The sequence below is a fragment of the Trichosurus vulpecula genome, chromosome 1, assembly GCF_011100635.1.
Source record: "Trichosurus vulpecula isolate mTriVul1 chromosome 1, mTriVul1.pri, whole genome shotgun sequence".
NCBI lineage: Eukaryota > Metazoa > Chordata > Mammalia > Diprotodontia > Phalangeridae > Trichosurus > Trichosurus vulpecula.
This window is the reverse complement of record NC_050573.1, coordinates 387,227,102-387,254,995: the sequence shown is the minus strand read 5'-3', so window position 1 is coordinate 387,254,995 and position 27,894 is coordinate 387,227,102. Positions and strand designations below refer to the sequence as shown.

At 37.2% G+C, this 27,894-nt stretch overlaps 1 protein-coding gene across 1 annotated transcript in view; it reads right to left on the bottom strand.

Moving 5' to 3' along the window:
* The window catches only part of DCC (DCC netrin 1 receptor), a 1,016,863-nt gene that overhangs the window by 61,765 nt on the left and 927,204 nt on the right, over nucleotides 1-27,894 (bottom strand). The window contains exons 25-26 of the mRNA XM_036763165.1: nucleotides 14,262-14,488; nucleotides 8,556-8,672 (exon numbers count right to left, since the gene is read on the bottom strand). Coding sequence (XP_036619060.1) covers nucleotides 8,556-8,672; nucleotides 14,262-14,488 — 344 coding nt within the window. The remainder of the gene's footprint in view (nucleotides 1-8,555; nucleotides 8,673-14,261; nucleotides 14,489-27,894) is intronic.

Sequence of the window (27,894 nt, the reverse complement as noted above, 5' to 3'; positions counted from 1 at the left end):
TTTTTCTAAAAATTAAAAATAAATAAATAAATATAGCTTATTTCCATAGAAATTAAGTTTTATGAAGTACACCAGGAGGTAGACAGTTCAATTACTACTACTCTTGTTGTTGTCTGAACTTGTGATTTCATTAATATGGAGAACTCCCTGGTGTAGGAAATTCCCTCTACCAATGAAGTTCAGCACTTATCTGTAACATAACTTCAGAGATTTTTTTAGGGGCACTAAATGGTTAAGTGACTTGATGGTCACATAGTTGCTTGCTAGCCTGATAACCTATAAGGTTGCTTTCAGCTCTAGATCTGTGAATTCCATGATCCCTACGTCATATGAATAGGGGTGCTGGAGTCTGCTTAAGCAGGCTCATGAGAACCTATTGTTAATATTGAGTATGAGCATTTATACCTAAGAAATTAGTAAATGCTACATTTCAAATTAGGGTTTCACTTATTATTTTGTTGATGTCTAGACTTAAGAATATGAGGGAGAGGGGGCAGAGACAAGATGGTAGCTGGAAAGCAAGGACTCGCCTACAGCTCTCCCCCAGGACCCTCCAAACACCTATAAAAATGGCTCTAAACAAACTCTATAACTGCACAACCCACAAAATAGCAGAGGGAAACAGGGCTCCAGTCCAGGACATCCTGGATGGTCGCTGGGTAAGGTCTATTGCACAGAGTTTGGAGTGGAGTGGAGCAGAGCCCAATGTGGGCTGCGCCTGGACCAACCAGACTGGGAACTGGGCGGAACAGGCCCTAGCACCCTGAATCAGTGAGCTGTTGGCAATTACCAGACTTCTCAACCCACAAACACCAAAGACAACAGAGAAGGTTAGTGGGAAAAAACTGCAGGGACAGAGTGAAAGGACTTTGCAGTTCGGCCACTTCCCTGTTGCAGCAGAGGTGGTGCAGCTACAGAACTACAGCTGCAGTTGCTTCCAGCCCCAGGCCCAGCTGGTGGGAGGAATTAAGTGGCAAATCAGAGCAGGAGTGCAGAGTCTGCTCAGATCTGAGTCATGGTCTGGGTTGGCGGTTCTTGGGGGAAAAGGAACACTGGTGTGGCAGAGCTTGCTGTGTAGAAATAGCTCTGAAAACAACAGCACAGCCCCTCAAGCTTGGGACAAAGTACTCTCTACTCTACAAGCAGTAATACCCCAAGGAAAAAGGGTCAAGTAGTTGGCTGGGAACATGGCCAGGCAGTGAAAACAGACTCAGATTCAGACTCAGACTTTGGAATCTTTCTTTGGTGACAAAGAAGACCAAAACATACAACCAGTAGAAGTCAACAAAGTCAAAGAGCCTACACCAAAAGCCTCCAAGAAAAACATGAACTGGTCTCAGGCCATGGAAGAGCTCAAAAAGGATTTGGAAAAGCAATTTAAAGAATTAGAGGAAAAATTGGGAAGAGAAATGAGAGTGATGTGAGAAAACGATGAAAGACAAGTTAATGACTTGCTAAAGGAGACCCCAAAAAAATACTGAAGAAAATAACACATCAAAATATCGACTAACTCAAATGCAAAAGAGCTCCAAAAAGCCAATGAGGAGAAAAATGCCTTGAAAGGCACAATTAGCCAAATGGAAAAGCAGGTCCAAAAGACCACTGAAGAAAATACTACCTTAAAAATTAGATTAGAGCAAGTAGAACCTAATGACTTTATGAGAAATGAAGATATTATAAAAGAGAACCAAAGGAATGAAAAAATGAATGACAATGTGAAATATCTCATTGGAAAAACCACTGACCTGGAGAATAGATCCAGGAGAGACAATTTAAAAATTATTAGATTACCTGAAAGCCATGATCAAAAAAGGAGCCTAGATATCATCTTTCAAGAAATTATCAAGGAGAACTGCCCTGATATTCTAGAGCCAGAGGGTAAAATAGAAATTGAAAGAATCCACAGATTGCCTCCTCAAAAAGATCCCCAAAAGTAAACTCCTAGGAATATTGTTGCCAAATTCCAGAGTTCCCAGATCAAGGAGAAAATACTGCAAGCAGCCAGAAAGAAACAATTTGAGTATTGTGGAAACACAATCAGGATAACACAAGATCCAGTAGCTTCTACATTAAGGGATCAAAGGACTTGGAATATGATATTCCGGAGGTCAATGGAGCTAGGATTAAAACCAAGAGTCACCTACCCAGCAAAACTGAGTTATCATGCTCCAAGGCAAAATATGGATTTTCAATAAAATAGAGGACTTTCAAGCTTTCTCAGTGAAAAGACCAGAACTGAATAGAAAGTTTGACTTTCAAACATAAGAATCAAGAGAAGCATGAAAAGGTAAACAAGAAAGAGAAATCATAAGAGACTCACTAAAGTTGAACTGTTTTGTTTACATTCCTACATGGAAAGATGATGTGTATAATTCATGAGACCTCAGTATTAGGAGAGCTGAAGGGAATATACATATACATATATATAGACAGAGGGCACAGGATGAGTTGAATATGAAAGGATGATATCTAAAAAAATAAAATCAAAATTAAGGGATGAGAGAGGAATATATTGAGTAGGGAGAAAGGGAGATATAGAATGGGGTAAATTATCTTGCATAAAAGTGTCAAGAAAAAGCAGTTCTGTAGGAAGGGAAGAGGGGGCAGGTGAGGGAGAATGAGTGAATCTTGCCCTCATCGGATTTGACCTGAGGAGGGAATAACATACACACTCAATTGGCTATCTTACCTCACAGGAAAGAAGGAGGAAGGAGATAAAAAAGGGGGGATGATAGAAGAGAGGGCAGATGGGGGAGGAGGTAATCAAAAGCAAACACTTTTGAAAAGGGACAGGGTCAAGGGAGAAAATTGAATAAAGGGGGATAGGATAGGAAGCTGCAAAATGTTAGTCTTTCACAACATGAGTATTGTGGAAGGGTTTTACATAATGATACACATGTGGCCTATGTTGAATTGCTTGCCTTCTTAGAGAGGGTGGGTGGGAAGGGAAGAGGGGAGAGAATTTGAAACTCAAAGTTTTAAAAGCAGATGTTAAAACAAATGCTGGTTTTGCATGCAACTAGGAAATAAGATATACACGCAATGAGGCATAGAAATCTATCTTGCCCTACAAGAAAGTCAGGGAAAAGGGGATGGTGGGGGGGGGGCAGGGTGACAGAAGGGAGGGCTGACTGGGGAATGGGGCAATCAGAATATATGCCATCTTGGAGTGGGCAGGAGGGTAGAAATGGGGAGAAAATTTGTAATTCAAACTCTTGTGAAAATCAACGTTGAAAACTAAACATATTAAATAAATAAATAAATGAAAAAAATGAAAAAGAAAAATTAAAAAAAAGAATATGAGGGAGAAAATATTAATAATGCAGATTAAATTTAAAAGGGTCACATCTAACTCCCTCCCCCCTCCCCTGCCAGCCAGTTGTTAAAATATTAGCTAGTATATCCTTCTGTGACAAACGCAGGATCAAACCTAGGTTTTCCTGTCTCCAAGGACCACCAATTATCAATTGCAACATGTTTCCTTTCAAGTATCATTAGCTTATAGTTATGTGAAGTAATTTGCTTCTAACTACAGCTAATAATTAACTGGCAGAAAACCATTTTCTCCACATCCAGCTAGATAGAGTGCTGAGTGGTAGGGAAGACCTGAGTTCAAATGTGACCTTGGATTCTTAGTAACTGTGTGGCCCTGGACAAGTTACAATCCGTCTGCTTCAGTTTTTCATCCGTAAAATGGGAATAATAGCACCTACCTCCTAGGGTTTTTGTGAGGATAAAATGAGATAATATTTGTAAAGCATTTTATAAACCTTAAAGTCCTTTATAAATGTTAGCCATCATCATCATCATCATCATCATCATCATCATCATCATCATCATCTTTATCATTATTTTTATTACTGAAGATAGAATTAAATATTACAAAAGAATAGTTTGAAAGTCCTTTAAAAACATCTATATAAGGCAGAAAATTGTTTCATGATTACTAATGTAACCTGATTCTAAGTAGGCATCTGTGGTACATGTAAACCAAAGTAAATGAACATTCTTTCTCTGCTGCATATCTCAGAAATTTAACAGACTGGAAGAATAACAATAGAAAAAAATTATACCTTGTAAAGACTTTTTTTAATTAAAAAAATGACAGCAATTGTCATACCATAATTTATTCTATTTATACATATGCTGGTCTTAATCATATATTACTGCAAATTCTATTTTTCACTGCGGTGCTTAGCACAGAACATTAGCACAGATAAATATATTCTGCTCTACAATATTAAATACATCCCCAAGAACTAAAGACAACTTCAGCTAGCAGATACACTATCTGTCAATTAACATTTTACAGATCTCTGTAAGAAATGCAAAGGGAGAAATGGAAAACAATATGCTCCTACTAAAAAAAAAGCTTTGCAGCAAACATTGTCTTTATAGATATGATTAGGAATCTGAAATATGGAAAAGCTTTGGTTTAATCAAGGCTTTTGACATACCTGGATAAATCTAAACAATCAGAAGCAGAAGTATGTAAAAATTTATCTATTTCAGTGAATGAAATCATAATTGTGTTGGCATGTAGATGTGCAGCTTTTTCCACATAATCACCTAAAACCTTTTTTTAAAATTTTAATCAAATGTGCAGAGCTTGTTTTATTGTATAGACAGCATGAAACTTCTTTTTAAAAAAGCAACTACAAAAATTACTAAAAAAAAAAAGTTTGAGTTCATAAATGTTTACAAAATAAGAAAATAATAGAATTGAAGGTGATAGAAAGAATGGAATATGACAAGGTCATTAGCAAAGAAATGAATTCTATTATCTCTCTCTAACATTAATGGCCATTGCACAAAAGGGTTGGGCATCATCATTTAAAAATGAATCCTTTGTCATTTGTGAACTCAACTCTTTGCAGAGTCAGGTAGCAGGAAGAAAAGGCTGAGATTGTTAAGAAGAAGAAAGAGCACACTATGATTGAAGAGAGTCAAGAACACTTCATTACACTGGTTCTATTCCCATCTCTCTCATGAATTTACTAGGTGATTGGGGTAAATCACTTTCATTTCATTTAATTCTATAATTAAGGATGTTGGACTGGATGATCTGCAAAGTTACTTCTAGTTTTAATGTTCTCTAAGTATATACGGTTATGAGGCTAAAATGAGTTTGATGAGGTGGGAGTGCTTTGAAAAAGTTGAAAATATATAACATACTAATACAAAGCTTGATTGGGTCTGCTCCTGTGATTCTGCTGGAGTGGGGAACTCCTGGAGAGGAATTTCCCTCTACCATTATATGTTGGAAACTGCTCTGTACACAATGAATACTTACTTAATGATTGTATGATAATACAAGGAAAGGTAACATAATTTGTGTATTTATTAAACAACTATTAATTGTGTCATTATGTTCATCGCACTGTATGAAGGGGCTAGAGAATAAGGTGATGAATAAAATGCAAACCCTTCCATCAAAGAGTTTATAATCTAGTAAAGGACCAAAGACATGCATAAAAGAAACTTCAGTAGAAGCCGATAAATGATGAAAGGCCTTAAATATGATACAATTGAAATACTACGCAGTCCAGAAAAAGGCAAAATTACTTCTTGCTGAGGTGATCAAAGATTGCACGGAGGAGGTAGTATTTGAAAGATTCTTTAAAGAATGCATAGAATTTTAAAAGTTAAAGAACAGGTAAATATTCTAGAAAGATAAGATAGTGTGAACAAAACTTGTGGTTGTGGTTATGTGGTTGTGGTTTGCCCTTCATTCTCAAAGGTAATGCCATGACATGCAAGTGAATTGGATTTAAGTGAGGGAGGGCTGTGTAAAATCAGCAGCCACCTCACTTTCTCCCCCAGAGCTATCTGGGTCTAGTGACCAGATATTCAGGGTGACTGGAGATGGCCCAGGATGCAGTGGGAGACCTTGGCCCTTTCAATTTAAGGTTTTTTCAGGTTCTCACTTTGAATGAGGCAACACCCATTCAGTGAATAGGCCTCTTTAAAAAGCAAGTCAAAGGATGGCTCCTTTAATTAAAAAAAAATCAAACTGAAAGGGGAAGACTTTCAGGGTTGCTGGGCAAAAGAGAAACAGTTACTATTTACAAAAGTACAGATGTAGCAAAGGGCAAGGCAAATTTGAGGGATTGCGAATAGTACAATTTGGCTGGTACATGGTAGTGAGGGTGTCATGGAGTGTGTCTGAAAACAGTAAACTAGTGCCATACTTTGGGAAACCTTCAATGTCAGGCTGGGTGGCAGGGGTGCTCATATTTTATTAGTTATATAGTGAGGAGTCATGGAAGGTTTTTAAGGTGGGATGGGAAGACTGACACAAGGTTGTCTTTTAAGAAGGCTAATCTCGTAATGGTATGCAACATGGATTAGAGCGAGGAGAGACTAGAAATAGGAATAGGTGGCTGTTGTGGAGGAGGGAGACTGCGGTTTCATTGGCACTCTTGAAATGCCACAATTTTCCTACCAAGGGACACAGGTCTCCTCTCACCGGGATCTTCTTCAAGTTTTAAATTGTTCCATTCCCTTCACACAGCTCAAACACCCTCTTCTACAGCAGGCCTTTTCCAGTCCTCCCAAGTCCCCACCCCCAAAGCACATGCTAGAACCTTTCCTTTGAAGCTTAGTTTCCATCTACTCTGTCTGTATCTTATATGAATTTAGAAACACATTATCTCCCTCCATTATACTGTGAGTTCCTTGAAGGCAGGGGCTGTTTCTAACTTTCTTTGTATCCCCAGTGATTAGCCTGGCATATAGTAAGCATTTAATAAATAATTAATTCTGCTAATTTACTGAAGTCTCCAAATTTCAGGTCCCTAGCAGGGAGAAGATCACAGTGTTTTCTTCCTTCTCCTCCCCTACTATGTGATAACAGCCCATTAGCCTTTTGGGCATTTAAAGAGAATTTAAATGAAATTAAAATATACAGTTGTGGGGAATGGGAAGAGAGGTGGGTCCCAGAAGTTGACATAGACAGAAAGTTCATTCTCTCACATTTCACAAATGTTGTATTCTTAAATTCTATTCTTTTAGCTGTTAAAATCCATAGGCCATCCTCTTTAGATCTCCTATCATGGAAATGGTCTTAGTTTCAGTCTTAATATTCAATTCTACTGTCATGCAATTGACTGGCCAAAGCTGTTGTTGGTAGCCTTTGAGAAACTTCTCCCTCAGCCCTTCCTAGAGCACAAAGTGTCTTAAAAGCAAAAAACAAACAAACAAACAAAAAAAACAACAAAAAAAAACTGAGCTTGGTTATCTTGGCTTGCTTCACCTTGAATTCACTAGTGAGAAAAAAAAATGATTATTTTCTTATAATATCAATACCCAATTTTACATGTGGGACTTGAAGATCCTCCTTTTGATTATTAATAGCCAATTATTAGCAGATTTTTCCCCCTCCTTTTACTCATTCAAAGCCCAATCCTTATGAAGGACTAGGCTGACAATGAGACATTCTCTACAGTCTTGGGTGGGACCCCACTAAACTGAGAGAGTTTATTTCTTATTAAAGGGTAAAGAGATTCCAATCCAAGTGAATTCCACCCATTGGTCAACTTAGGTAGGACTGGGTAGAGAACAGATCTTTTTGTATTGAGGCACAATGGGTGGAGATGAATCTTTTTGTCCAAGAGTGATGACATTATCAAAGTCATGTACCCTCATTAGAAAAGGCCCAACTCTCATTGTAATATTCATTTTCTCATTAATTGTTAACCAATCAGAGTTGATTTCTACCGGTGTGAGACAACCCCTTTTCTAAAGGCATTTAAACATTCAAGGCACTTCCATATGGGGTCTTCTTTGGTTATGGAGGGAACCATTGACATCAATTTGTTATCTGCTAGCCTAGTTAATAAACTGATTATTAATTACTCAGAAACCATGTCTCAAACCTTTCATCACACTGGGCAAGGCCTTAAACTGCCTATTCTCCTTCTGCTCTATCTTCCATTCCCCAAACTCTATATGGCATCAAGAAATTATAGCTCCCAACAGCAAACTTATCTTTTGATCCCCTTACCTCTTTGATGGGAACACCAGGACAGTTACTTAGTAAAGTTCATAGTAAAGTTCATAGACATTTCAAATGACTGCATGGACAAGGTCTTAAAATTCTTGTTCCCTTTCCTTCCTTTTTTTTCCCTTTTTCCTTTAATCATAATTTCATCAGTGAAAAGACCTCCCCTCTGCCAAAGCAGATCATCAATTGTTCTGTAATTTATAGTCTTAGAAAATTTCCTGAGGGCAACTGAAAGGGGAAGCAGACTAGCTCTGGGATACAGAGGCAGGATTTGCCAGAGGCAGCATTTGAACCCAGGTCATTGTGACTCCAGCTCCATAAACTCTAGGCATCCCATTGCCTCTTGGTTCCCAGTTTCTATTCATAATTATGCTTCCACTATGTGAAGACGGTTGTCAATGTTCTTTATTATCTTTGAATTCCCACAAAGGGGTGGGGTGGGGGTAGAGATAGGAGAAATCTAAGTGATGGAAATCACTGTCACTTGACATAAGAAATGTATCAGGCAGATGGCTGGTGTCAGGGTAGTGGGGAGAGGTCCTTTACTTACTTGGGTTGTTTGGCTGGGAGTCCATTGGAATCATCAGTTTAGCCCGAGTAGCTCTTCGGGCAGCAAGGGATCTCTCTAGTGTAGACATAGTGCTTCCAGCTTCTTCAGCGTCAGGACCTGAAGAGAATTATGTCTCCATGAACCATCTCACCAAGTGACATAACTCTGTACTTCACCTGATCATTGTATCAAAATGTCAAGAATTCTTTCCCTTGAGATCTCTGTGGTCTCTCTTTTAGCCAATAAGAATTACAGCATTGTGTTGAGGATCAGAAATTTTAAGCAACTTGCTCAAAGTCAGACAGATAGTAAGTATCAGCAGCAGGACTCAAATCTAGGTCACCTACGGTGATAGAGGAAATTTCCACACTGAGAGTTCTCCCTATTGATGAAATTATAGATCTAGACAAAACAAAACAAACTCAAGAATTTTAAGACATCTATCACACGTGGTCCCCTCCTGTACTCCCTGTTCTTCAAGTATTTGAAGATCTGTCATAAGCAATGTTTGGCTCTATAGGGCAGAACCAGGAACAATGGGTTTAAAGTTGCAAAAAGGCAAATGTATGTTTGTAGGAAAAATTCTCAAACAATCAGAGCTGTCCAAATGTGGGAAGAACTGCCTGAGGCGTGGTGCATTCCCCCTCATTAGAGCTCTTAAAACAGAGTCTCAGGGGCAGCTGGGTGGTGCAGTGAGTAGAGCACCGGCCCTAGGGTCAGGAGGACCTGAGTTCAAATCTGACCTCAGACACTTGACACACTTAATAGCTGTGGGACTTTGGGCAAGTCACTTAAACCCAACTGCCCTGACTTCCCCCTCCAAAACAACAACAACAACAACAACAAAAAAGAGGCTGAAAGGTTACTTGTCAAGTATTGATTTATGTCAAGGAATTCCTTAAAGAAAATCCCTTTTAGGCAAGAGGAGAACTAGATAATTGATCAAGTCCCTTTCCACTCTAAATTCTGACTGTGTGATACTAGAGATGGTGGTGTGAACTGGGAGAGTAAGTAATTTAAGTGATTTTTCAGGTCATAGAGATAGCAAAGGGTCAAGGTACAACGTGAACCCAGGTATTCTAAATCTAACTGATATTTTCTCTACTATGCCATGCTTCACTCATATGCACCTTTTCAGACTTAAATGTCAACACCCTCTGCTACTAATACAGCATTTTAAAATAGCTAGAATACATAAGTTTCCATTGCCTGCCTACATATGTGAAACTAAGCCTGTGTTTATGTTAAATCAAAACATCTGGCCAAATCAATTAGTTCAATTAAAAGCTGAATCCACAAATATAAATTAGTTTGAAAACTGGTTATATTCCATCATGTCATTAACGGCTTGACTTAGTTTAACTTTTTTTTCCTCTTTTGTTCTTATGGAGGAGTCAAAAATACCACCGATTGCTACATGTTTTTCTCAGCAATGTCAAGAAACCAAGTTCACTGATTTTTCCCCTAATGAATTAAACAATCTGCCATTTCTTTTGATGCATAAATACAGTCTGAGCCTTTCAGACGTTTAAATTTTAATATGATTTTCTTATTTACAAGTCACAATATGACTCAGTGTTTATTCAGGCAATATGAAAGGATGAGGATCTTTCAGTAAAATTGTCAACTATTGACTCAGAAATCATACTATCAACCTTGTTTAGGTAAATATGAGTTTCTAATTGAAATATCATAATGTGATTTCTAGTTGAAACTCATATTTTCTGGATATAATTTCATTCATTTTGTTTCCTCACCCCTCCCAAAGTCCTCCCAGAATTAGAAATGTTTCTATCAAGTTGCTGTCAATTGTCCTCATAATGTATAATGTATTCATAAGGCACATGACCAGCATATATAGGATGAACTTCTTATTCTCCATTCCATCTTCTCCCCTCCCCTCCCCTCCCTTCCCTCTCTCTTCCTTTCCCCTCCCCTTTTCTCTCTTTCTCTCTCTCTCTCTCTCTCTCTCTGTCTCTCTCTCTGTCTCTCTGTCTCTCTCTCTCTCTCTCTCCACATTCTCCTATGTCAAGCTCATTCACTGCCATGGCTTCAACTACTACTTCTATATAGATGGCTTTCAAATTTCTATCTCTAGACCTCAAAGTCAAAATGACAAAAAATCACATTTATTATCTTACCTTCTAAACCTGCTCTTCATTCTTATTACCTTTGTCAAGCTTCAAGAGAGGCCCCCGCTTCTAATACTTTGAGATTTGATGAATAAGTTTATGTTCACAGTATCCCAATATTTCATGTACTTTAATTTTTTCCCCCACTGGCTATCCTTTCACATATTAAAGACTCATTGTTATCTAAGTTTGTCCTTTTAATGACAGCAACAGAAAATGTATCCCCAACACCTTGATCATTTTCATAGGCATTTGTACAGAAATTTGTACAGAAATATCACAATTCAGGTTTTAAAAGAGCAATTTAAATACAGTAATAGTTACTTTTATTTTCTTATAAGCCTCTCTTGCTGCTCATGTTTTGTGTGTTTTTAATTTGGCAAATGTTTTTCCAGGGGTTATCTGCACGTAGTGACATCTAAGTACATCCAAACCCTAAAATGATCTGTTCTTTCCTCACCTTTTCTTTCTTTCTCCTTTTTTTTTTGGGGGGGGGCAGTAATAATGCCATCTAACGTCCTCTTTTAACAAATCAACTGCTTGATTATATTCACTATTATCCCATTCAACTTTGTTATTTTAAGTAACCTATAGATATATCTATACAAGGTCAAAATTGAGACAGTTTAAATTCTTAATGAAGTCAGTCTTTTCTAGTTGAAAAGTTTAAAGAAAGCTAAACTGCATAGTATGTCTCTATTTAACTCAATCTGGCTATTTAAAAACACTGAATTTAATCTAAGTGGTTCTTCAGATGAATACAGTCTGAGTAGAAGTATGATGTGAGGGAACAGCACACAGAGCTTGGAAACCAAACTTTGACTTTGCTACTTCCATCTTGTGTGACCTTAGACAAGTCAATACCCCTCTTTTTCTCTTCCTCTCTACCTCTTTCTATTTTTCAATCTCTCTTGACCTTTTGCTCTCTCTAAACATAAATTTTATTTTGGAAACTTCACATTTTGACAAATATCGAAGGGAAACTTTTAAGATCTTTATGAAGAAAATGGAGGTTTGCTTTGCCAATATACAAATGTGTGTGTGCATGTATTTTAATGATTAATGCCTTTTATGTATCATCATCATTTCCTATCATCACATCATCACATCCTATCATGAGTTTTGCCTGAAATAAAGAAAAACAGTAAAGTAGAATTAATAGACACCCTATATACCAACACATGTTTACTCAGTTTCCCGTCTCAATTAAGGGAGAGAGGATAATATGTTTCCTAATTTCTTCCCTAGGATCAAAATAGGTCACTATAATTAGACTTGAATTTGTTTTAATTGTTGTTTTCATATATATTATTGTAGTCATTTCATATAATCTTTTGTAGGTTATACTTATTTCATTTTATATCAATTTGTACAAGTCATACAATATTTATCTGAATTCCTCATATTCATTGTTTCTAACAATGCAATAATATTCCGTTCATAGTTCAAAATTTCTTTTCTCATTCCCAAAGTGGTGGGCAGGCATTTTGTTATGTAGTTCTTTGCTAGGGTGAATATTTTGTTATATTTTGGCCTTTTCCCCTTCAACTTGAACTCTTTGGACTATGAGCCAGCACTCAGACCAAAGGGTATCTACAATATAGTTGCTTTTCTCACATAATTGCAAACTATTTACCAGAATGATTGAACCAATTTACAATTTAATCAACAATTTATAAGTGTGCCTGTTTCCCCTTGATCCTCTTCAACACTGACTTTTCTGATTTTGGAGATCACCTTTTGCTACTTATCTATTAAAGGATAACTCTTGGTCTTATATATTTGTAATATTTCCCTATATATCTTGCATATCAGACATTTATCCAACATATTTGAGACTTTTTAAAAACCCAAATGGCTTCCTAGCTGCATTCATTTGTTTCTCAACATACTTTTGTGAACCTTAGTTTTTCTTGGTTGTAAAATGAGACAATAATACTTGCTCTTCCTACCTCTCAGGGTCATTGGAAGGAATACCTGAGATGGTCGATAAGAAAATTCCTTTAAAACAAATTCAGGTTTTAGAGATCATACAATCTGAGTCCCAGAGGAATTAAGTGACTTAGAGAGACTTTATGATCTTATTACTTGGGTTCAAATCCTGGCTCTGATATTCACTGTATTGTAAAATTTGACATCATTTAACCTTCCTACGTCTCAGTTTCTTCAACTGTAAAATGAAGGGGTTAGACTTAATAATTGCTAGGGTTCTTTCCAGCTCTAAATCTATGATCCTATAACACTATGACTCGCCAAAGATCAGACAGCTTGGAAGTGGCAGAATAGGTTTCTGTTTCTGGGTGAAATGGCCTTTTAATTAATGGGGGATGGGTACAGAAGGCCAAGGAAGTCAAGAAGAACCTTAGGTTATGAAAATGGGAGACAGGTTGAGTGGTGGTGCTACTAAAAGAAACAGTGAAATCAGAAGAACAGAGGATTTTAGAGCATAAGATAAGCATGATTAGGCATGTGTTCAATTTGGATGCCCATGGATCCCAAAGGGATACATATTATAGGCAGTGGGAGAATCTGGAGCTTAGATAAGGCTGCATATATCATCTGGAGAACCCATGGGAGTGAATGAGACAGTAGCAGGAAAGACTATGGAATGCTGGTTTATAATGGTATTCACTGTAATAGCATTTTCCTGCATTCTTTTAAGCATGAGGACTTTGGGTATGCTTATTATAATTAAAATATGCAAATGATTAAAATATTTGACATCTATAATACAATAGCGGCCACTCATCCCTTCATCTTACTCTGAGCCAAACAGATGTGCTTTGCCTGATCTGTGGTGGGGTCAGGTGATCTTTTGATTCAGGACACATTATGTTTTTGCCTTGTTAATCAAACATTAGCAACTATGGGAGGCAAAGCACCATCAGAACAAACACCTGTATCTAATTATGGGAGTTAGGGCATGTCTACACACACACACACACACACACACACACACACACAAACTCTACTGCTTTTTTCTTCAATGCTATTCATGTACACACAGTCTATATATAAAATCTTTCAGCAAGCATGTTGATAATGAGATTGCAAGGGGAGAAAGATCATCTCCAGAGTAATCAGGGCTCAAATTGCATAGTACTCAGCATTTTCAGACCTCCAATTTCCCTTGCATGCTTTGAAATGAATGTACAAAAGTTTTGCAGCCAGATCTCAATTATCCCTATAACTGGGGACAAAAATAGCATAGGCAATTCATTTTTTACAGAGAATCCCCAAACTCATTTGAGTCAACAGTTATGCTGCCAGATATACTTTTAAAGAAGGTGCTAAAAGTTATGATTTCTTGATATCTATCTACCATGCCCAATATATTTGGGTAGAGGTTTGAAAGTATAATAACATTGTCAAAAGACAGGCAACAAGAAAGAGAATGGTAAATCTGAACAACCTAAGAATTAGATTGAACAACAATCCACTTTTGAGACATAGAGAAATGAATGGAAATTATTTACCAAGTAATCTAAAGAGGACTGTTGTTAAACAGGTAATGAAAATCACCAGAGGATGAGAACTATAAGCTTTCAGTCAGTTCAATGGCATGATTCCTTACCTGAATGGGATGTGCTCTTGCTTCCCAGCTGGGTTTCTGATTGGCTGTGGCTGACTGGTGTGATATCCTGGCAACCCTGGATTGGTGAGTCCCTTCCTGCCGGATCTGAGCCAGATGGTTTTTCAATATTCTTCATCTCCATTTCTTCATGATGAATCCAAAGATCAGGGGGCCGTAGGTCTTTTTGGCTTCCCTTCCTTTTGCCAGCACTATGGGTGGCCCGTTTCCTAGGAAAGGAATTGGAAAGAGAAGATGAAACCCAGTATCTTGCTGCTCCCAGAACAATTAATTCAAGGCTTTCCATTAGCTGCTGTCTAAGAAACAAAAGGACTCCCTGGGGTTGGCTTATGAGATCCAGGAATCAGTGAACTTGGATTGGCCATCTTTTCTCTTACCACATTGTAGACAAATCATATTGTATAAGATGCCATATTAAATCTCCAGAGGCTCATCTTTTATGCAAAGGACCTCTCCTCCAGTATCACCTTCAGGCTCATCTATGAAGTGACAATAGCTTAGACAGTCACATGCCAATCCTAGGAGCTCCAGCATAAAATAGCCACTGGCAGGTTCTCCTTAGAAGATAAATGGAGTAACTGCTTTGAAAGAATGATGGAAAGAAAAGGACCGGATTTGTGCCAAAGGCTGAAACTCAAATGAGAAAGGATCTTCACGTGCCAGTTCCCTGACTGTGTGTTCCATTTGGAAGCTTGCTTTCAGAAGGGGAAAAACAAAACAAGGAAAAAGCACCTTGTATAGGGTTGTAAAGAGAAAGTTTATACAGGAAATTGTTTATTTTAATTACTTTGGACTATGATTATTTACATCTTAAAGACCATCTTAAATATAAGCAGCATCTTTTAAAAATGGAGACTATAAATCCTTATGTATAAAATCAAAGGAAAATAGCAAAATTTGGAGAAAGGTATGATTGTCCTTGCTAGCTACATCCAAAAGTTAAGGTTGTACTCTAAATGCATCAAGATTCTCTTAACAATCCATTATAGATATATTATTCATAAAGCTATTTGTCTAAACCCTTCCTGAGCCTAAACATTTTTGCAATTTTCATCTCCTCATGTAACATTCACTCTGTAGTGTATAAATAACCATGAACTAAAAATAAAAAAAAAGTTAAAAATTGTTTTTACATGTAACTGGGAAAAATAAAACATTATTTAAAAACTTGTACCTTATTTGTCCTAAAATAACTTTCAGACTTAAAAATGTGTCTATTGAGTATTTCAGAATCTTATAAATTATTCCATATCTTCCCTTCCTCTATTCATTCTGTTTTTGCAAACTTTATTCTATACCTACTCAGTATCTGCTTTATGTTCCTCTTCCATTCTCTCCGAGCTAGAATCATATGACATTTTAATGAGATTGTGGGGTACCCTGGAAAAAGGGTTAGACTTGGAGTCAGAATAGCCCTGAGTTCAAATCTGGTTTTCTATGCCAGTTGTGTAATCAACTAGTACAAGTCACAAACCTCTATAAGCCTCTGTAAAATGATTCTGTGGCCGCTAGGTGGCGCCATAGTGCAGAGAGTGCCAGGCCTGGAGTCAGGAAGACTCACTTTCCTGAGTTCAAATCTAGCCCTCAGACACTTACTAGCTACTACTACGGGCAAGTCACTTAAGCCTCTTTGCCTCAGTTTCCTCATCTGTAAAATGAGCTCGAGAAAAAAAAGGCAAATCACTCCAGTATCTCTGCCAAGAAAACCCCAAGTCACTTAACTTTTGTTTGTCTCAGCTTCCTTTACTGTAAAATGGCACCTACCTCATAGGGGGGTTGTTGTGATGATCAAATTTGATACCATTTGTAAAAAGCAGTTAGCACAGTGCCAGGCAAATAGTAGGAATTATATAAATGCTTGTTTCCTTCCCCTTCTTCTTCTCCTTCCCCTTTCCCTTCTTCTTACCCTTCCCCTTCCCCTTCTCCCTCACTCCTTTTTCATGAGATTTAACAATAAATACTGGGAAGGTTTATACATATGGCTACACCATAGTTTTGTACAATGGACTAACAGTCCAGTTGACTTAACAATCCATCTTTCAACTCCAGGCATTTCTCTTTCCTATAAAGCACTCTTTCCTTGTTCTAGCCATTATGAAAAGCAACGTTGAACTATGCCCCCAAAGTTATTAATTGTGCATACCCTTTGACCCAATGATACTACTAATAGGCCTATATCCCAAAGAGATGAAAAAAAGAGGAAAAGGATTCATATGCATGCAAATATTTACATCTCCTTTTGTTGCAGCCAATAATGTGATATTAATGGGATTTCTATCAATTGGGGAGTGGCTGAACTGATTATGGTATATGAATAAAATGGGATACCCAGAGTTTAGCACAGTGTCTGGAAAATAGTAGATGCTTAATAAGCGCTTGTTGACTGCCTGTTGTGCCATAGAAAATAAGGAGGTAGTTTCAGAGCATCCTGGGAAGACTTGTATGAACTTATGCAAAATGAGTAAGAGCAAGAGAACAATTTATAAAATAAAAACAACATTGTAAAGATGAACAGAGGACCGATGATGGGGCACACTACCCACCATCTGAGAATGAGGTGATGGACTCAGGTCTGGGCGTAGAAAAATTTTGACAATGATCAATGTTGAACTTTGTTGGTAGAGAATAAGCATAAGTTTTACAAGGGTTTGCGCTTCATTTTCTTTTTTCTTTTCATTGGGAGGGGAGGTTTTAGGGAGAGAAAATGCTTGTTAGTTGATAAAGTAAAAAAGAATTGAATTATAATTTATTTTTGAAAATGTAATAAGAATTCTTAACTTCTTTTGAAGCTCCTATGTGGAACCTTCCCTGCTTCTCCCAAATGTTAGTGGTCAAATCCCCCTCAATTATCTTTTTGTTATACCTATTTGTGTACATGTTACATCCTACTTAACTCAACCCATATGCCTCTGTTGGAAATTAGGGCCTGGCATACTACCTTACATAGAGTAGGTCCTGAACTGTGTATTGAACTGTAGTGATAGCTCCTGATCAGAAGCAATAATCAGTATTTTATATAGACAATTTTCCTCAAAAATCATTAGCATTTTTATTTGAATTTTCAGAAATAGACCGTATTTGCTATGATTACAATGTTGTAATCTCACTAATTCAAATAATTTGGTGGATATCTACACAAATTAGCAAAATGATGGAATTATAGAATACTTCCAAAGAAACACATTTTTATTTACTTGCAAGTATATTTTCTTGTTCAGTCATTTTTCAGTTGTGTCTGACTCTTCATAATCCCATTTGGGTCTTTCTTGGCAAAGACTTTGGAGTGGTTTGCCATGTCCTTCTCCAGCTCACTTTGCTACAGATGAGGAAACTGAGGCAAGCAGAGTTAAGCGACTTGCCCAGGGTCACACAGCTAGTAAGTGTCTGAGGCTGCATTTGAATTCACAAAAACAAGTCTTCCTGACTCCAGGTCTGGCACACTATACACTCTGCCACCCAGCACCCTTTCAAAAGCATAGGAAATACAAATTGGTTAAGTTTTTTTCTCAGCCAAGGTCCTTTGGAATCTTTCCAGTCTTAGAATTACAGATTGTTAGAGCTGAGGGGACCTTAGAGATCACCTAATGTAACCAATTTTATATTTTTATAAATGATGAAACTGAGGCCAAGGGGAAGTTAAAAACTTGGTCAAAGATACACATCTACTTTTTTTCTTAATTGTGTAACTTTGGGCCAATCACTTCACCTCTGCATCTCCCAGCTTCCCCATCTCTAAAATGAGAGTGTCGGACTAAAATGGTGTAGATCTAAGGTCTTTTCCAATTCTGCCATTCGGATCCTACAAATCTGAATGTAGACTGCATCACAAAGCTCCTAACCTAAATGTGCAGAGACCAATAAGAGTAGTGGGAAATATTTCCATCCCCCCCAGACCCCATTTACCACAAGAGCCCCCAGCAAAGTAAAATTTCAAACCTACCAGCATTTTTAAAACAAATAGATCATGCAGACCTCTAAGAGTTGTTATGAGGATCAAATGAAATAATGGGGGAAAGCTCTCTAAAAGAGCCTGAGGATATGTTCTCCACTTGTTCCCATTCATATACAGAGTTCATGCTTCTACAGGCTTTCATAAGGACCACAGGCATGCTGCCTGTTTCAGAACTGAACTGATTTTGTTTTCACCTGAATTATTCAGATTGTTCTAAAAGATTTTGTTGAAAAAAATTTTCAATCAAGTCGCCACAAAGCAGCTAACCATTCTCCAATACCTTATAAAAACACTACTTCTGTTCTGTTAATAAATCCAAGAAAAGAGATTAAGTCAGAAATGTGCAGCTAAAGAGCGGGCCAGACACAAGTGAGCTTTGAAAGCAAAAGGCATAAATGCCAGTGTGTTTGGGGAGTGGGGTGGGGTGGGGTGCAGATATTTTGTGTATATCTAGGGCAATGGAAGCATTTCCTTTTTTAGAGGCTTTCTTTAGCTGGAGCTTACTTGGTGCAGGGGATGGAATGATGCCTCTGGAGTTAGAAGGATCTGAAATAAAATTCAGCCTCAGATACTTGCTAGCTGTTTGACCCTGGACGAGCCACATAATCTCCTTGCCTCAGTTTCCTTATCTGTAAAATTAGTTGAAGAAGGAAATGACAAAACACTCCAATATCTTTGCCAAGAAAATCCCAAATGGGGTCAGTAGAGAGTTGGATGTGACAATAATGATTGCCATCCCCGCTTTTTTTTTTAATTTCAGCTGAAGCATAATAGATTCTACTGTAGCTCCTTACCTTTATTCTCTGTGTCTCTCTACATCAAGTGTGTTTCTTAAAAACAACATATTGTTAGATTATGATTTTTAATTCATTCTTCTATCCACTTCTGTTTTATGGGTGAATTCATCCCATTGAAATTCGTAGTTATGAATGTTAATTGTGTATTCCTCTCTATCCTATTTTTTTTGTCTCTCTCTCTTTTTTTACCTTGTCCTTCCTCAAAAATCTGTTTTGTTCTGACCACTACCTCCCTTAATCCACCTTCCCTTTTATCAGCTCCCCACCCCTTCTCCTATCCTATTCCCTACTACTTCCTTGTAGAGTAAGATAGATTTCTATACCCAACTGACTGTGCTTGTTACTCCCTCTGAGACAATTCCAATGAGAGTAAGGTTCAAGCATTGCCTGCCATCCTACCATTTTCTCCATTATGAAAGCTCTTCATTTTGTGACTCTTTTATGTGAGATAATTCTCCCATTCTTCCTCTCTCTTTCCTCTTCTCCCAGGATATCTCTCTTTCTTAATTTTATTTTTTTTGAAATCATCCCATCATAGTCAACTTGCCTTCTGTCTGTGTTTTCCTTCTAACTGCCCTAATATAAAGTTCTTAGGAGTTACAATTATTATCTTCCCAGATAGGAATGTAAACATATTAACCTTATTAATTCCCTTATGATTTTTCTTTCATGTTTCCCTTTTAATGTTTCTCTTGGGTCTTGTATTTAAAAATCAAATTTTCTATTTGGCTCTGGTCTTTTCATTAGGAATGCTTGAAAGTCCTCTATTTTATCAAATATCTATTGTTTCTCCCCTGAAAGATTATAGTCAGTTTCACTGTTTGTAATCCTAGCATCTTTGCCTTCCAGAACATCACATTCTAAGTCTTCTACTCCTTTAATGTGGTAGATGACAAATACTGTATGATCCTGACTGTGGCTTCATGATATTTGGATAGTTACTTTCGGGCTGCTTGCAATATTTTCTCTTGACCTGGGAGCTCTGGGATTTGGCTATAATATTCCTGAGAATTTTCATTTTGTGATCTCTTCCAGGAAGTGATCAATAGACTCTTTTAATTTCTATTTTACCCTCTGGTCTAAGATATCAGGAAAGTTTTCCTTGATAATTTCTTGAAGAATGATGTCTAGGTTCTTTTCTCGATCATGGCTTTCAGGTAGTCCAATCATTCTTAAATTATCTCCCCTCAATCTCTTTTCCAGGTCAGTTTATTTTCCAATAAGATATTTCACATTTTCTCTTATTTTTTCATTTTTTTGATTTTGTTTTATTGCTTCTTCATGTCTCACAGAGTCATTGGCTTCAACTCGCCCTGTTCTAATTTTTAAGGAATTATCTTCTTCAGTTAGCTTTTGTACTTCCTTTTCCAATTGCCAAGTTTGCTTTTTAAGGAATTCTTTTCTTCACTGAATTTTTGTACCTCTTTTTCCATTTGGCCAATTCTGCTTTTTTAGATATTCTTCTCTTCAGTGGATTTTTGTGCTTTTACCAATTGGCCAATTCTGTTTTTTAAGGAATTATTTTCTTCAGTTAGCTTTTGTACCTCTTTTTCCATTTGGCTGATTCTGTTTTTTAAGGAGTTCTTTTCTTCGAATCTTTGTAACTCTTTTTCCATTTGGACAATTCTGCTTTTTTAGGTATTCTTCTCTTCAGTGGATTTTTGTACTTTTACCAACTGGCCAATTCAGTTTTTTAAGGTGTTATTTTCTTCAGTATTTTTGGTGTCTCTTTTACCAAGCTGTTGATGCTCTTCTCATAGTTTTCTTGTACCACTATCATTTCTTTTCCCAAGTTTTCCTCTACCTCTCCTATTTGAGTTTTAAAATCCTTTTTGAGTACTTCTAGCAATTCTGGTTGGGCTTGTGTCCAATTAGCATTTTTTCTTTGAGATTTTGTTTGTAATTGCTGTGAAATCATTGTCTTCTGGGTTTGGGTCTTAATCTTCACTGTCACCATAGTAACTTATTATGGTCAGGTTCTTTTTTGTTGTTGTTTGCTTATTTTTCCAGCTTGTTTCTTGACTTTTTACTTTATGTCAAAGTTGGGATCTGCTCCTGGGGTGAAGGGAGCACTGTCTGAAACTTAAGGCCTTTCATGCTACTGTTTTCAGAGATGGCCTTGGGGGGGTCTGTAGGTTTTCAGTTGTTTCAAGGTGGTATGACCTGAGGAGAGTATGGTCACTGCTCTCCTGTCTTCTGCTATGGTCTTTATGCAGGAAGGGACTTTGTTCCCTTGTAGCCAACAGTGCTAGGTATCTTCCTGGCTCTGAGACTGTGACCAGGTCCCCTGCTCTCCTGCAGCCACAATTGCTAGTGTTCCTCTCTATCTTGGGAAACCAGGGTCCCTACTCCTTACGAGCAACCATAAACCTTCCTTTCTACCCTGGAACCTTGATTAGAGCCCCTGGTCCCCTAGGGCCACAAGTACTATTGCACCTTTTGGCCCTGGGACTGGAACCTGGAAATGTGTACAGGCAATGCAACATAGTCTGGAATCCAGTGCCAGCAAATGATCCTCTGCAATCTCTTTTTGACTAGTTGTGTGAACCCTTCATTATAGTGGGCTAAGAGCTACAGAAGATGATGTAACTGACAATATAACTGCTAATACAACATTCTGTGCTGTACTTCTGGTCAAACTATCACCCCGGCAAGACAGAAATTTCCTGCCGAACTGCTAAGTTGTTTAGGGTTGGAAAACTGTTTTACCTCAAACTTTTGTTAGTTCTGCTGCTCCAGAATTTAATTTGAGGCATTATTTTAAAGTTATTTGGAGGAGAATTTGGGAGAGTTTGGCTGAGTGTTTCTCTGCCATCTTGGCTCCACTTCTCTAAACATTTTTTTAAACAATCAATAATTTCATTAAACACAATGACAACAACATAATAAAACAAAATTTGTGGGATGCTGCCAAAACTGTACTTAGAGGAAATTTTACATATCGAAACATTTACACCACTAAAACAGAGAAAAAGCAAAACAATGGATTGGGTGTGGGATTAAAAAAAATAGAAAAACAACCAATTAAAAATCCCTAATTAAACACCAAAATAGAAATCCTGACAATCAAAGGAGAGATTAATAAAATTAAACAAAAAATGTTGAACTAATAAATAAAACTAGGAGCTGGCTTTATGAAACAAACAAACAATAAAACAGATAAACCATCGGTTAATTTGATTTTAAAAAGAAAACCAAATTACCAGCATCAACAATGAAAAGGGTGAATGCACAACCAATGAATGTGAAATTAAAGCAATTATTAGGAGCTATTTTGCCCAATTAAATGCCAATAAAACTGACAGTTTAAATGAAATGTATGAATATTTACAAAAACATGAATTGCCCAGATTAACAGAGATGGAAATTGAATACTTAATCCTATTTTAGAAAAGGAAATTGAATATGCCATAAGGAGTACCAACTATATATTCAGCATGTGAACACTTGCTCTATCTGCCCTTCCATTACCTCTGATATTGAGATTTTACAGAGTAGTCTGAAATGGAGAAGTTTGGAAAGGAAGTTCTCCCATATTCCCTGTGGATTTACAGAATATACCTTTAACCACTACTTGGTTATTTAGAGGGAAATAAAAGGAAGCTTCAGAGGTCAGAGTTATCATCATCATCATTATCATCATCAGTCTCTACTGCCAATGTTTAGCATGGTACCTTGACCACAGGAGGTGCACAAAAATCTTTGTTGAATTGAAGTCTTCTGACTTCTGAGAAGAGAGGGCAGGGAATCCCAGAGCAAACATTTAAGCACTCATTTAAAAAGGGTAGAGGGACTATCAGCAAGATTTTGTGTGCTTCCACATTTGTATGTGACTTTCCTACTTGGAACCCAGAGATTGACATAATGTCTGCTATACCTGTGTTGTAAGGCTGTTGTGAGCCTCTAATAGGGTGTGGTAATAAAAAGTTCTTTGCAAACTTTGAAACCCTATGTCAACTTCCCTCATGCTTCCTTTCCATACCAACTGAGTTCCTTCCTCTACGTACCTCTTCCCAAACATACACTGTGTTTCCTTAGGTGGACTGTACCCCTTTCTCCCAGGAGCTTTAACATCACATTAAGACTGATACTTGATTTGTCATTTCTCCAAGGGGTACATATTTATGTACTTTTACCAGGGACTCCAAGAATTATAGTGCCTCAACTAGGTAAATGTCTTAACCCAACAACAACACCCCTTATCAAAACCACTGTAAGTTACATTATTGCTTTCCTTACAACAACGTCTTAAGCCAGGCTATATAATAATTACTATCCACGTTTTACAGTTTAATAAACTGAGGCTTAGAGAGGTCAAATGTCCATTTTTAAACAGCTTGTTAGTTTTTGAACTAAACCTATAACTTCTGACTACAGGGTCAGTTTTTTCCCCATTCAACCACACTGCCTTACTAACTCTCTAATGAAGAAAAGTGTTGCTATTTGGGGAGGTTGATTTAATATTTGTTGTCCTTGGGAAATCTACTAGAGCATGTTGGCTAAGTCCCTAGTCTTAAAAACCTGGAATTTCTACATTATCTTTTTTGAGAGCTTGCATTGGTAACTTGTACTAAAATATCTTAAGAAAGTTCTACATGACACTTTTTTTTATTCTAATCTAGTCATTAACATTTATCCATTTGTCCAAATACATGGTGCTACAACAGCCAAATAGCATTTTACAAAGTTCTCAAAGATTAACATCTCTCTGGAAAAAAGCCTTTCCCAATCTAAAATAATAAAGATAAGAAAAAAGAAAATCAAGTCTAACTTCCAAGAGGGAAAGCCTAGTCCCTTAAAGCAATTACAGGGCATGTAGGGTTCTCTAGGAAGGTCAAGAAGGGACTTAGGATCAACTTGAATTCATCTCCTCACTCTTCAAAACAACCTATCCTGGGTGAAAACATTTTCTTCATTCCCTGAGAGCATAAAGACATCCATCCAACTATGGTCTGGACAAAATTTCTAGGTGTGTCTAGGAGAGCGATAAGAATTTCTACAGGTTTCTTTGTTTCATGCATGATCCTCTTGGAGGTACAGGAAAATTTCTTCTGGGTCTCTATAACAACGGGTAGCCAGAATTTCCACTGATGGATCTCCCCCACTGTAAGGGCAATCCGAGTGTAGTTTCTAATTCACCCCTCCCCGGGACAAGCAGCTTAACTTAAAAATATAATTGGAAAAAGACCTCAAAGTGGTATGGGGTTCCCCAAAATGATTAAGTGTTTAGGGTTGATTACTCAGGGTTTCTAGGCCTCTCTTTCTGTGAACGTGCTGTCAATAAAGATTTAAACATTCCGTCTCTACTCATGTTGCAAATAACGCCAACATTCTAAGACTGCTTAAAAGTAAAAAAAAGAAAAAATGAATTTCTATGAACTATCAATGTATTCTATGAAAGTCTAGGAACTTATATGTCAGAGATACATGATCCAGATAGCTCTTAGCTTCAATACTCAAAATAGATATAGTCATACAATAGATATTAGTAAATAAACATTCAAAGAAAGCTATGACAAAGAAACTGGTCTGACATTTAAGAAACAAACCTGAGTCTGGGCATAGACCAATATCTTACACCATATACCAAAATAAAGTCAAAATGGGTTCATGAATTAGGAATAAAGGCTGATACTATAAATAATTTGGGAGAGCAAGGAATAGTTTACTTATCAGATTTATGGAAAAGAAGAGAATTCATGACCCAACAAGAGATAGAGAGCATTACAAAATGCAAAATGGATAATTTTGATTATGTTAAATTGAATGGTTTTTGTACAAAAAAAAGCCAATGCAACAAAAATTAGGAAGGAAAGCAGAAAATTGGGAGAAAATCTTTACAACTAGTGTCTCTGATAAAGGCCTCATTTCTAAAATATATGGGGAACTGAGCCAAATATATAGGAATACAAGCCATTCCCAATTGAGAAATGGTCAAAGGATATGAACAGGCAGTTTTCAGAGGAAGAAATTAAAACTATCTATAGGCATATGAAAAAATGCTCTGGATCACTACTGATTAGAGAAATGCAAAACAAAACAACTCTTAGATACCACATCTCTCTTGTCAGATTGGCTAAAATAACAAAACAGGAAAATGATAAATGCTGGAAAGAATGTGGGGAAATTGGAACATTGTTGCATTGCTGGTGGAGTTGTGAGCTGATCCAGCCATTTTGGAGAGCAGTTTGGAACTATGCCCAAAGGGATATAGATATGTTCATACCCTTTGACCCAGCAATACCACTTCTAGGGTTGTATCCCAAAGACATCACACAAGCGGGAAAAGGACCCATATGTACAAGGATATTTATAGCAGCTCTTTTTGTGGTAGCCAAGAATTGGAAATCAAAGGGATGCCCATCAATTGGGGAATGGCTGAACAAGCTGTGGTATATGAAGGTAATGGAATACTACTGCGCCATAAGAAATGGGGATGATATGGACTTCATAACAACCTGAATAAACCTACACGACATAATGCTGAGTGAGCGGAGCAGAGCCAGGAGAACACTGTACACAACTACAGATGTATGGATTCTGTGAGGACCAACCCTGACAGACTTCGCTCTTCTCAGCAACACAAGGTACAAAGACAACTCCAAAGGACTCACGATGGAGAATGCTATCTACATCCAGAGAAAGAACTATGAAGTTTGAATGCAGACTGAGGCACACTTCATGCTCGCCTTTTCCCCCCCTTTTTTTCTTCTCTTTTGCTTTTGTTTTTGGGTTTTTTTTTGGTTCTGTTTCTTCTTTTTCATGATTCATTCCATTGGTCATAATTCTTCTCCACAACTTGACTAGTGTATAAATTAATTCAATGTGAAGTTATACGTGGTAGTTATATGAGATTCCATGCTGTCTTGGGGAGGGCGGGGGGACCCGGGAGGGGAGAAAATCTGGAACTCAAAATTATGTAGAACCATGTGTTGTAAACTAAAAATAAAAGTTATAATTAAAAAAACTATTTGAAAAAAAAAGAAACAAACCTGAAAAATTGCCTACTTTAAAATTTCAATCTAAAACAAGAGAGAGGAAAAAAATCCTGAATTCTAGGGTATCCAATAACAAAAGTCCTGGATGGGGGATCTTTTCAGTGAGTCCTCACAAATCCTAAGGGCCCAATATTTATCTCAGATAAGGCTCCCCTATATGAGTATAAGAGATTGATTGAGTCTTTATTAGGTATCAGAGCTTATAAGGTACTGGGTGATTGATTGGCTCAACCTACCTACCCTTACATCTACATACCTATTATTTAGTATTGAAAAAATGCAATCATGCATTATAGTTAGTAATTCACTGCAAAATTCTTTCTTGCCTTTAATACTTGCTCTAAGTGAAATCTTCAGCCCTTTGTCATTGATAACTCTTGTGGCTAACTGTTACTGCAAAGTGCCTGTTTCCTGTGCCTTGTTGTTTTGTTTGTACCTTAGTCACTAGAATCTTTTGAATAAAGCCTTATTTATTTATATTGGCTTGTGACCTTCTCTGGAGATGAAATTAGATGGCTCAGTTGCCTTTGATTTGCAGTTAATGTTTCTTGCCAAGGCTGAAATGCAAATAGAAATTCTCTACAAATGTTGTTTCTGACAGAGACTGGAGAAGAATTTAATTACCATCTGGAAACCACATAAGGTATGTGTCATATCAAGAAGTCAAGAATAGACACATCTGAGGAAAAGGACCCAAACTAGCATAATCCTTATTTTTTACCTTGCCAAAAATTAATAATGCACTGGCCTCATTCTTACTTGTACACTGTTTCCTTCTCCTTGCCAACCACCTGCCTAGTTATTCTTGCTGATAGCTAACTTATGTTCACCCCTTTCTCAGATAATGGATGAAAAACTAAGCTTGATGACTGTTCATTTTCAGCTTTATTAACATTATTATCCTCTACTTATGCTACATTCAGGCAAATTGGATCACATTCCCTAACTATGTCTTAAGCTTTCCTGCCTCCTGACCTTTCCCCCTATTATTTGGAGTTGAGTATGCCCCTATCTCTACCATCTCTAACCAGAAACACTGCCATCTAATTCTGCCTCCACTCCACAGCCTCCCTTAACATATCTAGCTGGAAGCTAGCTTCCTTTCCCTGAACTCTAATAGCACTTTGTTTCTTCCTCCTCTTTTGAATTTATCTCACTGTAAATTTAAATATGCTTATCATAGAATTTTAGAATTGCAAAGGATGATGGCCATCTATTTGAATCTATACCAAAAGAAATTCCCACAATACTATAATAAAGAAGTAGTTGGTTCATCTGCTGCTTGAAGAACTCTACTGATGTGCAACACATCTCTTCAGACAGTCCAATCTACCTTTGAATAGTTCTAATTCTTAGAACCTTTTCCTAAAGTAAAGCTGAACTCTTCCTCTTTCCAGCTTCAACCTACTATCCCTGCTCTTCAAATAACTCAGTCTTTGTTTTCAATGTATTTCATTGAATTGCCATACATATTGATAGATATTTTGTTAATTTTTGTGTCATTTTAAACTTATTTATTTATACCTTAATTATACTCCATCTGCCCTACTAGATTTTAAGATTTATATGAGAAGGGTCCATTTATCACTGGTACTTTTATTCCCTTTATCCCTTAGTTCAATGCTTTATGCAGAGTAAGTACTGAATAAATGTCTGTTGAAGAAAATTGAAATAACATGGAATGTAATGACAAGATGAATAGTGGGGGAAATGGTTGTTATTCAGTCATTTTCAGTTGTTTTCAACACTTCCTGACCCCATTTGGGGTTTTCTTGACAGAGATGCTGGAATGGTTTGCCATTTTCTTCTCTAGCTCATTTTACAGATCAGGAAACTAAGGCAAAGAAGGTTAAGTGACTTGCTCAGGG